Here is a 14,559-nt window from a genome sequence, read left to right on the forward strand (position 1 = left end):
AAAAAAGAGAACCATCATGAGTTGGTGACAACGTTTCTAAAAAGGACTGACCTGGATAAAAAGGGGCCCGGCCCGTATATCATTGCCCTGCCTCGTGTTAGTTTTCTGCTTTCTCTACCCAATTTGCTGTATCCCTAAAAATCCATTGTGAGAGCGAAGAACCATTACAAGTTTGTGACAAACATTTCTAAAGGACTCGTCTGGATTAAAAATATGTTTTTTCATGCGATCTGTAAGTCGGTAAAGATTTCAAAATGACTAGAGATGAAGTAAAACCATGTATCTTAATATAATCTTGAAAGCAGACAAAACCTGGATTCTTCATTCGGTCCTAATTTATACATTACTGTATATTCGTCCGTTCCAGTCCTGTCAATTCTTGAGCTGCCGATTGAGCTCAAACCGACAAAACGTCGCCTGACCATTCCGCGGCACGCCTCCGCCGTACAGATACGGGCAGCACCGCACCGCCTACAAAATCGCGCGGGGACAAGGGACTTCCAGGCAGAGGCAGTTCATCGTGTTCACTCACCAGTCACTCGTTCACCACACCCTTTCTTCTCCCCCCTTATCTTTTGCCCCCGTCATCTAAACCTGTAGCCATTAGGTACCAGGTAGAGACACAACCACACTTCTCCGCTAGTCACCTGACGAGCTAGCGTCCAGCATCCATGGCCGATTTCTGGTTGCCCCTGCTGCTCGCCGTGAGCGCAGTCTGGGTTCTTCGTGCATGGAGAGCACGACGGTTCGGCAACAAGGCGCGGAAGGCGGCGACGTACACGTACCCGCCGGGGCTGGAGCCGTACCCGCTGATCGGCCACCTGCCGCAGTTCTTGGCGAACCGGCACCGCGTGCTGGACTGGATGACCGAGGCGCTCGAGCGCCAGCCCACCGCCACGTTCGTGCTGCGCCGGCCGGGCGGCGTGCGGGGCGCGATCACCGCGAACCCGGCCAACATGGAGCACTTCCTGCGCGCTAGCTTCGACAACTACCCCAAGGGACCCAAGTTCGCGTCGCTGCTCCACGACTTCCTCGGCCGGGGCATCTTCAACGCCGACGGCGAGGCCTGGCGCGCGCAGCGGAAGGTTGCCAGCCACGAGTTCAACACACGCTCGCTCCGCGCCTTCGTGGCACGCTGCGTGCACTCCGAGCTCCACGGCCGCCTCCTCCCGCTGCTGCGCCGCGCCGCGGCGTCCGGCGCCGGCGCCCGACTCGACCTCCAGGACGTGCTCGAGCGGTTCGCGTTCGACAACATCTGCCGCGTAGCGTTCGACCACGACCCGTGCCAACTTCCGGACGACGGCGATGACGGCACGGCGGCGGACGGCAGCTTCGCCGACGCGTTCCGCGACGCCGCGAATCTCAGCGCTGGCCGGTTCCGGTACGCTGTCCCGGGGTTCTGGAAGATCAAGAAGGCGCTGAACGTGGGGTCCGAGCGGCGGCTGCGAGAGTCCATCGCGATGGTGCACGACTTCGCCGATGGCATAATCCAGTCGCGTCGGGAGGAGATGCTGAGGGACGGTTTCGAGAAGCACGACCTCCTTTCGCGGTTCATGGCGAGCCAGGACGCGACCTACTCCGAGTCCGAGGTGCCCCTCCGCGACGTCGTGATCAGCTTCCTCCTCGCGGGGCGGGAGACCACGTCCTCGGCGCTCACCTGGTTCTTCTGGCTGCTCTCCTCGCGCCCCGACGTGCGGCGCCGCATCCGCGACGAGGTCGCCGCGGTGCGCGCCCGGCGCGCACAGGGCGGCGTCGACACCATCGTCGGCTTCGACCTCGACGAGCTCCGCGAGATGCACTACGTGCACGCGGCCATCACGGAGTCGATGCGGCTCTACCCGCCGGTGCCGGTGAACTCGCTGCGGGCGGAGACGGACGACGTCCTCCCCGACGGCACGGCCGTGCAGGCGGGTTGGTTCGTGGCGTACAACTCGTACGGGATGGGGCGGATGGAGTCGGTCTGGGGCCGCGACGCGCGGGAGTTCCGGCCGGAGCGGTGGCTGAGCCCCGCCGACGGGACGTTCCGGCCGGACAGCCCGTTCCGGTACGTGGCGTTCCACGCGGGGCCGAGGGTGTGCCTGGGCAAGGAGATGGCGTACATTCAGATGAAGTCCATCGTGGCATGCGTGCTGGAGGAGCTCGACGTGGCCGTCGACGGCGCGTACAGGCCCCGGCAGGTCGCATCGCTGACGCTGCGGATGGCGGACGGGCTCCCCGTGACCGTGAAGCCGAGACGAAACTGCTGAGCTGTTGCTCACGACTCATTAGTCTCTGCAGACAAGTATAGGTTGAAGTGAAGGATGAGCTGCAGCTGACAAGCCATTGGCAGTTTGTAATCGTGTCTACCGGGTGCCCTGTTACGTTTTGGAGTCTCCTGCGTGCTGCGAGCTGCGATCGCTTGATTTCGCAGTTATTTCCTGACACTTGTTGTGGAGAATCAATGGAGATGGGATTTGGACAGATCGAGGTACCAGGCAAGTGATGAGGACACCGACTTTTGGAAGTTGTAACGAGAGTCAAGATTGTCGAAATCACAAATCTTAGATCCCAAGTCCTGCAATAAAATCGTAAAAACATACTGCCGCTAGAATGAGAATCGTCAAAAGCATACTGTATATCGTTGTCACGTTGTGACTAGAATTATGTGTGGTCCATTCGATCTATTCACTGACGCTGGGACCTTGTTTCTCTTTCTCCCAAAGTTCGCCTAAAGCACCTCTCTATTGCTAAAACCCATAGTTGATTTTTGTATAACATGAACCAAAAGACGAGGAAACCACTGGCTAGAAATATAGACACACTGGGCCACGTTGTTCTCCTACGCGAAATATGAAACAAAACGGGCTACATTTTCTCCAACGAGCACACCGATTTCAAAAGATGGTACCTAGAGTCAAGCTTGTAAAAATCACAGATTCTAAATCGGATCAAACGTCTTACAGTAAAATAGTGAAATATACTGTCATCGATAAGAATTGTAAAACCATAGACTCCTCTGTGTTTTGACTGTTTAAGAGTCCGTCCGTTCGTTCGATCTAGAATGTAAGGGGTGTTTGGATACACCCTCCTAAACTTTAGCACCTGTCATATTGATGTTTGGATACTAATTAGGAGTATTAAATATAGTCTAATTACAAAACTAATTGCACAGATGGAGTCTAATTCGCGAGACGAATCTATTGAGCCTAATTAGTCCATGATTTGACAATGTGATGCTACAGTAACCATTTGCTAATGATGAATTAATTAGACTTAATAGATTCATCTCGCGAATTAGCATAGGGGTTCTGCAGTTAGTTTTATAATTAGCTCATGTTTAGTCCTTCTAATTAGCGTCCGAATATTCAATGTGACCCTCCTAAAGTTTAGCACCTCGTATTCAAACACCCCCTGAATCGATGACCAAAACGAATATTCTGAAGAACGTGTAAAGAGTGCTTTAGAGCCGAAACAACGCTGGAACCATCGACCATCGCTTCCCATGACAATACATGGAGAACGTGTGTTCACCCTTGCTTGGCTAGTCTCCTGCACTTGCCATCACGCATACGACACGACCCATCGTTCTATTGACGTCTAGCATTAAAGGCATGGTGCCGTCTCCTCCTGCCGTCACGCAATTCCGCGGGCGCTCATATTTTGATGTCCCTTTGCACCTTGCTCCTGAAACTTGTAAAAGGACAGTACATGACTTGGCAACTTATCCCTTCCTCCTTCAGTTGCATCTTTCATTTCGGATTCTTTTAAAACGACAGCACACGCGCGTGCTATGCTACTGTCAGTTCAAGCACACAAAGAGAAAAACAAAGGAAAAAAAAAGAGATTATGGGCCGTGGCAGCCAAACAAAGGGAAAAAAAAAGATGTCCGGAAGATGGTCAAGAAGAGCCCAATTAATTTCCTAGTCACAAGTTCGTCGGCCGGATTATGGGCCTGTAATGGCCGTCTTGGGCCGGAAATTATAGCCTTGAGTCGCACGACCTTGACTCTGTGAATAGCGAGCGTCGTCAGGTCCTGACATCACATCAATCATCATGAGCATCATGAGCCTTATTCAGCCGGCTTATCAGCCACCAAACAGTATTTTTCTCTCACAATAAATTAGCCGTTTCAGCTTTTCAATCGGAGCTGAAACGAATAGGCCCATGTTCTCTTGTCGCGACTTGTGAAACTCGCACTGCTGAGTGCCCATTCCTTTGTTCATCTCGTGTAAGGAACACAATGTATTAGAGGAGGAATCGAAGGGCTTCTGACGGAAGATGCAAAAGACCGACCACTGAACAACCTCGAAGCAGTCATTATCAACTGAAAGGACGGCCAGGAGCGATCGTTTTGCTTTGCTTGACTAGGTTTTTCTTAGAGAGGGCATAGACAAATCTACTCTAACTTGCTTCAAAGCAAGGGAGCATGTGGGCTCCCAATTCTTCAACCTGGTTTCAAGCAAAACTGGGACACCCTGACCCCGCTACACGTGACAAATGGCCAAATCTTAGCTAGAGCGACCATTTTGCTCATCATAGCCTGGGATACATCTGTGTCACAGCATAATCATCTGAAATCAAAATGACTCCAACTCCAGCACTCAAAATTCATGAAAAGATTGACGGCTGAAGTAAACCCTGATTGCCATACGATTAGCACGTCTGAGCTAACGGTCTCTTTCGCGCTCATGCTTTGCATCCAGCTTTCTCTTCTTTCCACAAAGGAAAAAAAACACACGCAGCGCCCGCTCGATCGCTTTGCTCTCGTCCCGTGCCCATCGAACCGAACCGCAAGACCGTGCGGCTTTGCGTTGTCTGCAAGCCTCCGGTCGATCTGGTCTCGTCCAAGGACAACGAGACAAAGCTGCAGCCTGCCTTGGCCTCCCTGCCGAAACGCAGGTAAACGTGAGCGATGTTGATCGGCTAGACAAGAGAGACGAGGAGGACCTGGCCGTGCTTTGCGTTTGCTCGAAGCCTTCACTGCACTGTCTTTCGTGGCACGCACAGAAGCGCACTGAATACTGATGCTGTGACGCTGCTGTGACGCTATGCAGCACAGATGATACAGAAGCATCTGACAGATACTTTTACCGGCACTCGCTTGTAAAGTATTTAACGCGCACATTCTGTTTAGTTTAGATATCTGTTAACAGTTAACCTCTCTATGTTAAAAGACCATCATTAGTTCTCCCACTGCAAAGTTATAGAATAATCTTTCAGGATTAGAGAACATGGTGGATGTCAGAGCTGAGTCGTGGAATAATGTCCCTACTGATCATGGGAGGGGCAAAAGAGAAATAAACAAAAAATAAAATCCATTGTTATTCGCAGGTTGCGGTTGCGAGTGCTAACCTCGAGTCCAAATTACTACAAGATCACCACTACTTCACTATGGGTTTGGACATGCCTCGCTTTCGTTATTAGGCGACGCATTTTCCTTTCCTGCTCGATCAAGTAATGCAGAGTAGAGAGATGCCTGTACTTGACGACGCTTACCAGTTTGACAAGCACATTTCAGTTAGCAGCACAAAGATGTAGTACTCGTCTGACAGCCACCATCAGCAAGTCAACTATCTGAAATGTTGCGAGAATGGACCACACGAGTTAGTGATGGTGCTACTTCTTTTTTTCTTGAGACCGTAGTAACTCACTACGTGGGATTTATTATTTATACAGACGCTCTTGGAGTGCAGATACGGATTTAAGTGCACAACCTTTTGAGCTCTTTTACGGTACATTATACTACTAGCCAGTTTATTTGTATGTGTAATTTAGTAATTAGCATGTAGTTATATTAAATGAATCGTTCCTCACAAAGAAGTACAGCTCTGTACAGAAGACACCTGAAGTTGCCACTGGTTGCACTCCCGCCCCGGCGCTTGCATGAACATAGTTAGACAAGCTGATTGGCAGCTTTTTTGGGTTGATGAATGTATGCACACTTTCAATGGAGTCTTAATCTTTTTGCCCACCAATAAACGTTGGTCGTGAAAGTGATGGCTGAGTCCCTTGTGTTTTTGGTTCAATTGATCTCAGAAGGGATCTGTGCATCTGTCGACATTCCTCTAAATAATTGTTCGATACTTTGAATGAAATTGTGAGCGATCTTGAAACTTGAATACTCACTTCTCTTGTACTTGATATCCATTGACGTTTGTTTTGCTGGTTTGATTTGATATACACTCCCAGCAATAATGAAACAAACTGGTTGTACTCGATCCAGTGTAAGTGGTCACGCAAATGAAATCATATCAAGGAATCAGAGGTTTAGTGTAAGTGTAATAGTATTGGGTACCAAAATACGATTGCTGATCTAATTGCATCAATGGCAATTTGCTGCCGAATTACACCCCTGCAAGGCGGCAACTGCACTTGGCTGTCCCAACTCATCTCACACGCCATGGAGGCAAAAGGTTGAGCAGTTCGGCAAGGCTGCCAGCAACTGGGGCAATGGGACTACGGGAGCACGTAGCGCTCGGCATGCAGATCCTTCCTTGAATAAAGAACAGTCCACAGTGGTTCATTTCTTTTCTCCAGGACATCAGATTGCAATTGCACAGCTTAACGACTAGAGTTTTCAAGGTGATAACTGTCGAACGACAATCATATCGACGACCGAACGATAAAACGTTGATGATATGTTCTAGAGACAAGCAAGAATTAACAATTCTTGGACTCGATTATCATCAAATTGGAAGGGCCTTTATGTGCCAGCGACGGCGGCGGTTAAGGGCTGATTCAAAGAACCTCCTAGGCGTCGACCTCGCCGCCGACGGCGACAGTCCCGCATGATCAATCCGGACTTGCGGCGCCACGGCGTGTCGGACGCAGACGCCTGCGCTTCCTGCGGCGGCGTTTGCGGCGCGCCGTTGGCCGGCAGCGGGGACGGTGGCGTGATGCCGTTGGCCGGCGGCGGGGACGGCGGCGCGATGCAGTTGACCGGCCGTGGGGACGGCGGCGTGAACAACACGGGCATTGCAGGCTGCCACCGCCATTTCCCCGCCCTCCCGGCCGTTCCAGTGGGCCCGCACATCGCCGCTCGCCATCCTCTTGATGGCACGGCGGCCCGCGCCACCGGCAGTCTCGCGAGAGGAAGAAAGGTGACTGGAGGAGGTGATTCCAATTTCCAAATGAAATGAGTGTAATTCCAGTTTTCAAATGAAACGGAGATCTAATTAAAAAACTATCTAAAATTATTTCCCTCGTAATACCCTTATACCATCTATATCCCCAATGAAATTTTTGGTAGTATACAATTAATTTGAGTCCTCGGATGCTTTTATACTAGTCTTTTTCTAACACTAGTATAACCTAGTACAAGACACCATAAAAGAGCTCTAATTTTAAGCAGAAAATTGGAGCTATCTCAAGCAAGTGCCTAGGTTCGTACAAGTCACGTAACGTTCCCACGGCTACACTTAAACTGTGTCTAAAAATTAGACCCTCCATGTTCTACAAGCTATCCGTTAGTTTTTCCTATTGTCCCAAACAATAGCCCACCGCACAGGTATGCAACGGCTTGATGTGAACAGTCAACTCTCCCCTTCACATGCATATTTTCCAGGTGCTCCCTATATCCCCCATCACAAAGTATTGTGCGCCCGAAATCACGCTCCGATCCTCCTGTTCCAAACATCCATGCTGAAAAAAAATCGAACCAACGACTAGCTGCAATTTGCAAGCATTATTAAGTTAACAATAAAATACTTAAACTAGCCAGATCACTTCCACCCTACTCCTTGACCTGTAGCAATATATCTAATCGCAATCCTAGCCAACCGATTGCCATATTATATTATACTCCACCATCATATGAAGCAAACAAGAACTCCACAGGACCACAGCTCTCTCGAACCAGATGCACAAAGATCATGTGCTCTAGTAGTGTGCAGTGCTACTGTCAAGAAGCAAGTAGCAGAGAGCCAATTGCCAAGGAACAGAAGTTAGCAAGAGGAATGAGGTGCTTAGGTACAAACAGCAGGAAGGAAAGCAAAATGATTTGGACCTTTCCCCCCTCACCCAACGCCATTATCAGAGGTGAAGGTCAACATTAGGTGAGCAATTCATCAGGACAGCCAGCCAGGGACTGGCATAGCGCGTAGGTCTGGTTGATCAGCAGACATTTCCAAACTTGAGCCTGTTTTCATTCAAGGATGGCCTAAATGGAACTTTGGTAGACAATTTGGATCTTGTAATTGTAAGCACTACAGCACTGAAGATAAATACGCAATCTAACCCTTATTATAATGTGCTGTGCTTGTGCACATCAACTTGCTCTCTCAAGGTGTCACATTGACCCATATCTAATAAAAGTATGTTATTTGAAACAGAAAAAAAATCATATCGAATTGTACGCATCTTTATACTTCCATGGACAAAACTAAAAGAAAACGTCCGACCGATATAAATCATAAAATAATTTATTTTTTTGATGGGAAGGAATAGTATTCTCTAGCCTCTAGGTGGATCCTCCACAGAAAACTCTACATGTAATGGATAACTCGTACAATCATGGAGGAGACTAAGTTAAACTTAACACATTGAGAAGGGATCAAGCGAATAACAGCAACGGGACAAGCACTAGTTGAGATTCCGATTAACTAATCCCAGGACAGGGGGCATCTGACGAGCGATGGGCGTCCAGTTGGTGGCTATGGCCAAAAGGCAGAGCTTTCAGGCTGTAAGCCTGGGTCACGCCGCGCCACTGGCCAGCCGACAGAGCAGGCCGCTGAGCAGCTCACACTGTCCACTCCAGCCACCAAGTTCTTCTCGCTGGGCTGTTCCAGGAAACCACACGAACGAAAAATGGCGTTTGGAAAAGTTTCAGAAAAGGAGTGAATCACTTACCAGCTTCTCTTGACCGTACAACCCGTCATGGGGGGTGTTGGCAGTACTGAATGCTGGTTAATTGTCATTAGCATTTTTTTGTATTAATTGCGTGTGTCGATGAGGCAAGCGAATTGAAGCCAGCATCGAGTACGCCAGCTGGTTTGACATAGGACAGCACGCTGGTCCAGTTCATTCACTCGAGGTGTCGGCTAAGAGACATCGCTGAAAAAATTCGGAAAAAAAATTCAGAAGTAAAATACAAGGACCATATCAAGTGTGGACCTTCAGAAATCAGAACAGCAAGATATCTGTTAATCGGTTACCGGAGCTCTACCAGATATAAACACAAGGGATATTATGTAACTCAATGCTACTGCTAATAGACATAATCCTTAACATACTTATGTAAACAGTGTGTAATAGCAGTATAAGCAAAGTAGATGTAACCAAAATTTTTAAGCACGTAACCTTCCTGCACATGATGTAACTCAAACTGTAACCTTCCTGCACATGATGTAACTCAAACTGTAACAGATCCAATCTATGAACTTACTAGATCAAGCACTCCATCCTCGTGTAGACTCGCTGCAGGGTTACTCGCTGCAGTGCAGATCGTCGATGTGGTAGCGCAGAACGTAGTCGATCGATTCGTGTGGTCGTGCAGTTGCGCTGCCCAGAAACCTTATTGCCGCCCCTCGTGCAGGCTTCACGACGGCAATGGCTCAGAGATACCGCTCACCCTTCTCCTCGGTGCATGCCAAGGAGAAGAGACGACGAGATCCAGTAGCTCAGTACTACAGCACACTTCACCGGATGGAAAAAAGGGAGAAGAGAAAGAATTCGTGGGTGTCTCGCGTGTGTATTCCTGGACACTCCAGGACTCTTTACTGAGAAGGTGACAATCTTGTGCTAAAAAATCGCCCCACTAATTGGCAGTAGTAACTGCCTAGTTAACTTAGGATTAAATCATTGACTGTGTGTTTATCACCTTTAATGACAATTGTCAAAAGATTACACGCAAACAGCAAAAAGGTTACACCAACTTGGCTTGGCTGCTCGCTGCGTCACAAGTCACGCGGTTGGTTACGCGAAAAGGAACGTGAATAGCACACGCGTTGCGTAACCCAAGCCACATTCTCTCGTTCGGTTACTCTCTCGTTCGGTTACGTATTTAAATACTTTCCTATTTAGCTTCCACCAACTCAAACTAGCAGTTACGTATTGTTTTTTGTTGGTTGAGCGACGCATCATATGATTGAGTGATGCCAATGCCAATCATCTCGTTCTACACCTATCATCAGACGATTCAGATTGTCAGTTTGCACTGTCCATGATGAAGTTTGTTTCAAATTCCAGAATAAGATTAGCTCCTGTACAACGCATCTGCTGAGTGCTGCTGACAGTATACGAAATCACTGGTACCTACCTGGAGTACTATATTGTATCCATTGATGATGGCATTCAAATCTTTCTATATTTTTGAATGCTCTCTAAGTCTCCATGCTGTTGTAGGTAGCAGTACACTGAATGCGCCACGAATCAGAAATTTGCAACATGCTGTGCTGTTGTGGCACACTGCTGAATCCTGTCATTTTCACAGCTAACCGCAGATGAACACAACTCTACACAATCTCAGGTCTCTTTCTGTCGTTTTACTTCAACAACACTCGTAGATAAAGATCACGCTCCCTTCTTCTTTCCGACCTACTAAAACCAGCTAGACTTCACAGGCTACGAACACGACGCCATTAGCAGAGCTTTCATCGGCAGGCAGAAATCTACTCGGCCGGAAAAAGGAGCTAGGTTAATTACGCTAGAGAATGGGCCAGGCCAACAACCATTACCTCCCTCTAACAACCACGATAAGAGAGGTCGATGTGAAGCAACTGGCAAGGCTTGGCAACGAAAGCCGAGCTAACATGAATCATTTCGCGCGTATTCATTTTTGAATTGCAGACAATACAGTACAGCTGGCAACGGTGTTCGTCTTAGATACAGCCAGGGCATCATCAAATGTTGCTTTTCAAGAATCAAAGAGTACAGTGACATGTGCTATAGAATAGAATCAAAGCCCGTGAGAGAAAGGCCAAAAAAAAAAGGTGAAGAAGAAGAAGAAAGAAGAAAAAGAAGAAAAAAACATGCACAAGTTGCTGGTGAATTAAAAGTAGCCTGGGGGGAGCAATATCCATGCAAAGAACTAAGCAATTTCCAACTTTCCATTCACTGAGACTGACAAGTATGGTCGATCAGGAGCAGCTGCTACGCCGGTTATAGTGACGGCTCGTCGCCCTCGCCGTCGCCGGCGCTGTCGCCCGCCTGCCGGTCGCCGAGGCTGGAGCGCCGGATCTCGTCGATCCGCGTGGCGACCTCGGCCATGGTCGGCCTCCTGTCGGGGTGCTGCGCGGAGCAGTCGATGGCGAGCTGTAGGAGCTGCACCATCTCCTCCTCGACGTTCTGGTACCTGAGGAGCTCCTGGTCGAACACCTCGGCCGTCCACTCCTCCCGCACGACGGACTGCACCCACCGCGGCAGGTCGAGGCCCTCCTCGTTGACGACGGCGTGCGTGGGCGCCTTCCCCGTGAGCAGCTCCAGCAGGAGCACGCCGAAGCTGTACACGTCGGCCTTCTGGGACACCCGGCGGATGTCGGTGACCTCCGGCGCGCGGTAGCCGGAGACCCTCGTCGGCGAGAAGGAAGGCCCGACGAGCGTGGGCAGGCCGTGGTCCGACACCCGCGCCTCGTAGTTCTTGGTGAGCAGGACGTTGGAGGACTTGATGTTGCCGTGCGACGCCGTGGGTCCCGTGGAGTGGATGTGCGCCACGCCGCGCGCCGCCGCGAGCGCGATCGCCGACCGCGTCTCCCAGTCCAGCGGCGTCCGCCCGGAGGCCCGGTTCCCTGCGACACACCAAGCCACGAGATCCGCAACCACGTCATTACAAGGATGAGGACAGGAATGTCAGCTGTTGACATAATAATCACAAGCTCACAATTCACGGCCGATGCCAATTACTGCCGGGCAGCGTCGGCACGTACAGGCACAGCACGATTGCTTGGGTCTCACGCCTCACGCGCCATCTAGCCGGCGGTCCGGACTTTTTGAATGATTCTTTAACCCGTACTGGTACTACGCGCGAGGCTAATAATTGGCGCGAGAAGGGAGGGAGAGGAATCCCGAGGAAGACGAACTGTGGAGGCAACTAAATGTCACATGGACCAGGCAAACTACCCTACCCGGCCTACAACTCGGGGCGCCGGCTCACATGCGCAACTTGCCCTCAAACTTACTGCCACCACGAATCTACTGATGCTACGGGTTCAGGGCAGAACTCTGCGTATACAACTAACCCAGTACAGTCTACAGAAGTGTTCAAACGATCTGCCAGCAGGCAAGCCAAGGAGGGAGCTCGCCAGCTCGGGCACCACCGGGACCAGTCGTGGCTGGCACGTCGTGCCGGCGGGCGTTAAACTAGATTAGATCGGAGCCAGCTCAGTTTGTGGCTAGCTGCCAATGCTGCTGCAACGAATCATCAGTTCGTTCGCGGCAACCACTTCACCGCCATGGCCGGCAACCTTCCATGGCGGAATCGAAGCGGGCATCCCGGGGCCCGGGGCTCAGTCGCCACGAGGGGGAAGGGGACACCGACCGGATCGGAGATGGATGGGGCAGAGAGTAGGTTCCGGTTCCAGCGAATTGATGGAGGGCCGCCACAGATGCGGACCAACCGCTGCGGCCAAATTAAAACGGCGTGGATCCGGCGAAAGGGACGCCGCACCTAGCGAATCCGCAACCATCCTCGCGACGCCAGCGGCGGCTCTGCTCGGCGACTCCGACCAGGCCGTCGGTTTGGCTTTCAGAAACCGCGCTGGCTGACTTGCTCTGGCTCGTGCCGAGCAGGACGAGCGCGTGGAGCTCCTTTCTTTCTTTTTTCTTTGCTTTACCTGTCACGGAATATTGCCAGGCTGTGCCCGGCGAAATGATCGACCCAACCCACCCACCGACAGTACGGGGGGTAACGAACTCGTCAGGAAGGAGCGGTAAAAATGGTGGAGGGGAACGACTGTTACCGTGCAGCAGGGCGGAGAGGCTGCCCATGGACATGTAGTCGTAGACGAGGAGCTTCTCGTCCTTGCTGAAGTAGTAGGCGCGGAGGGGCACCACCAGCTCGTGCTGCACCGCGCCGATGGCCGCGATGCGCTCCCGGAACTCCGGCTCCGGGAGGTCCACGTCCTTGAGCCGCTTCACCGCCACGGCCGACCCGTTCTCCATCACCGCCTTGTACGCCGTCCCGAACGCGCCCTTGCCCAGCACCTCCGCCGACGCGCGGAGCAGGTCCTCCAGGTCGAAAGGCGGGGCCGCCGCCATGGGGCCGAAGAAGATGAGCTTCTTGGACCCGGTCGACCCGCCGCCGGCCTTGGCCGCCGCCGCGGCACCGGCGGCGGCGGCGGCGGCTGGCACTGCCACTGCCGCCGCAGCACCGTTGTGGCCGCCTGCGCCGGCTGCTGAGCCGTTCTGTCCCTTGGGCTCGACATCCAGCGGCTCCATGCCGATGTCGCGACCCTTCTCCACTGCCGCCGCAGGCCGGGCAGCGCTGGACCTCTTTCGGCAGAGGAAGAAAAGCAGGGCGAGCAAGAGGAGCACGCCGAACACGCACCCGATGGCAATGCCGGCGATGGCGCCGCCGGAGAGCTTCTTCTTCTTGCCGCCACCGATGTCGGCGGCACCGCCGGCACCTGGCTGGGCCTCCGGTGATCCGGCCGGCGTGGGCGCGGTCTCGCCGGGGCAGAGGCCGAGCGGGCCCCCGCAGAGGCCGGTGTTGCCGAGGAAGGCGTCTTTCGGCATCTTCCGGAGCTTGGTGGGGATGGACCCGTTGAGCTGGTTGTACGACACGTTGAACTGCTCCAATGCGGGCAGGTCCAGCTTGGGGATCTCGCCGGTGAAGCTGTTCCCGTCGAGGTACAGCGTCCCGAGCCGGATCAGCTTGTTGAAGTCCGGCGAGATCTCGCCGGTGAACTTGTTGTCCGCGATGTCCAGCCTCACGAGGTTCTTGAGCCCGAACAGCGACGCCGGGACCTCGCCGGAGAAGCCGTTGTGCTGGAGGTAGATCGCCCGGAGCTCGGACAGGCTGGAGAGGTCGTCGGGAACGGGCCCCGTGAGCGCGTTGTAGCGGAGGGAGAGCGTGCGAAGCGCGGAGAGGTTGCCGAGCGCGCCCGACGGGAGGCTGCCCATGAGCCCGGCGCCGGGGAGGCGGAGCTCGACGACGCGGCCGTTCTCGCACGTCACGCCCTGCCACTGGCACGTGGGCGTGGTGCTGTTCCACGACGGCAGAGCAGAGCGCCCCACCGCCGAGCGCAGCGCCTGCAGGGCCTGCGCGTCGGAGTTGAGGTCATCCGCGAGGATGGCCGGCAGGACGGCGGCGAAGAGCACCAGGACGGCCAAGCCCACGGCCGGCGGCGGCATTGCGGCCATCGCCGGCGGGCAGTGGGGGGGGGGGGGGGGGGGGGGGGGGGGGAGTGGGTGGTTGGTGGGAGAGCCTTAGCTCAGAGGGAGCACTATCATGGAGGGGGGCTGCTTGTGGGGGGAGTACTAGCAGTAGTAGAAATAGAGTGAGGAGGGAATCTTGGATTATAATGGAAGATTTGGGAGCTGGGCGAGCTGATAGTATAAGGGTGGGATTGGGAGGGTTGATTGGCTTAATGCCTGGCCTGATTGCTTTAATGATAGCTGCTGCAGGGTGGCTCTTACTGGAGCCTG

General features: G+C 52.6%; 2 protein-coding genes across 2 annotated transcripts; one reads left to right on the forward strand and one right to left on the reverse strand.

Moving 5' to 3' along the window:
* Nucleotides 1–452: 452 nt before the first annotated feature.
* On the forward strand, nucleotides 453–2,694 carry LOC117836395 (cytochrome P450 CYP94D108). Its single transcript, XM_034715807.2, has one exon. It carries the CDS (start codon nucleotides 672–674, stop codon nucleotides 2,244–2,246), a length of 1,575 nt encoding a protein of 524 aa, XP_034571698.1. The 5' UTR covers nucleotides 453–671; the 3' UTR covers nucleotides 2,247–2,694.
* An 8,029-nt stretch (nucleotides 2,695–10,723) lies between these two features.
* LOC117840349 (probable inactive receptor kinase At3g02880) lies at nucleotides 10,724–14,306 on the reverse strand. The gene is made up of 2 exons (XM_034720856.2): nucleotides 12,873–14,306; nucleotides 10,724–11,702 (listed from the first exon to the last, which is right to left on the reverse strand). Exons 1-2 carry the CDS (start codon nucleotides 14,272–14,274, stop codon nucleotides 11,077–11,079), a joined length of 2,028 nt encoding a protein of 675 aa, XP_034576747.1. The 5' UTR covers nucleotides 14,275–14,306; the 3' UTR covers nucleotides 10,724–11,076.
* Between the last annotated feature and the right edge of the window lie 253 nt (nucleotides 14,307–14,559).

Source organism: Setaria viridis, chromosome 9 (genome assembly GCF_005286985.2).
Source record: "Setaria viridis chromosome 9, Setaria_viridis_v4.0, whole genome shotgun sequence".
In the NCBI taxonomy this organism is placed as follows: domain Eukaryota; kingdom Viridiplantae; phylum Streptophyta; class Magnoliopsida; order Poales; family Poaceae; genus Setaria; species Setaria viridis.

Excerpts from the sequence above, each read along its gene's own strand:
- LOC117836395 (XM_034715807.2), top strand. The coding sequence starts at position 672 with ATGGCCGATTTCTGGTTGCCCCTGCTGCTCGCCGTGAGCGCAGTCTGG.
- LOC117840349 (XM_034720856.2), bottom strand. The coding sequence starts at position 14,274 with ATGGCCGCAATGCCGCCGCCGGCCGTGGGCTTGGCCGTCCTGGTGCTC. Across the intron at positions 11,703-12,872 it reads CCTCTCCGCCCTGCTGCACG|GGAACCGGGCCTCCGGGCGG; the intron begins GTAACAGTCGTT and ends GGTGTGTCGCAG.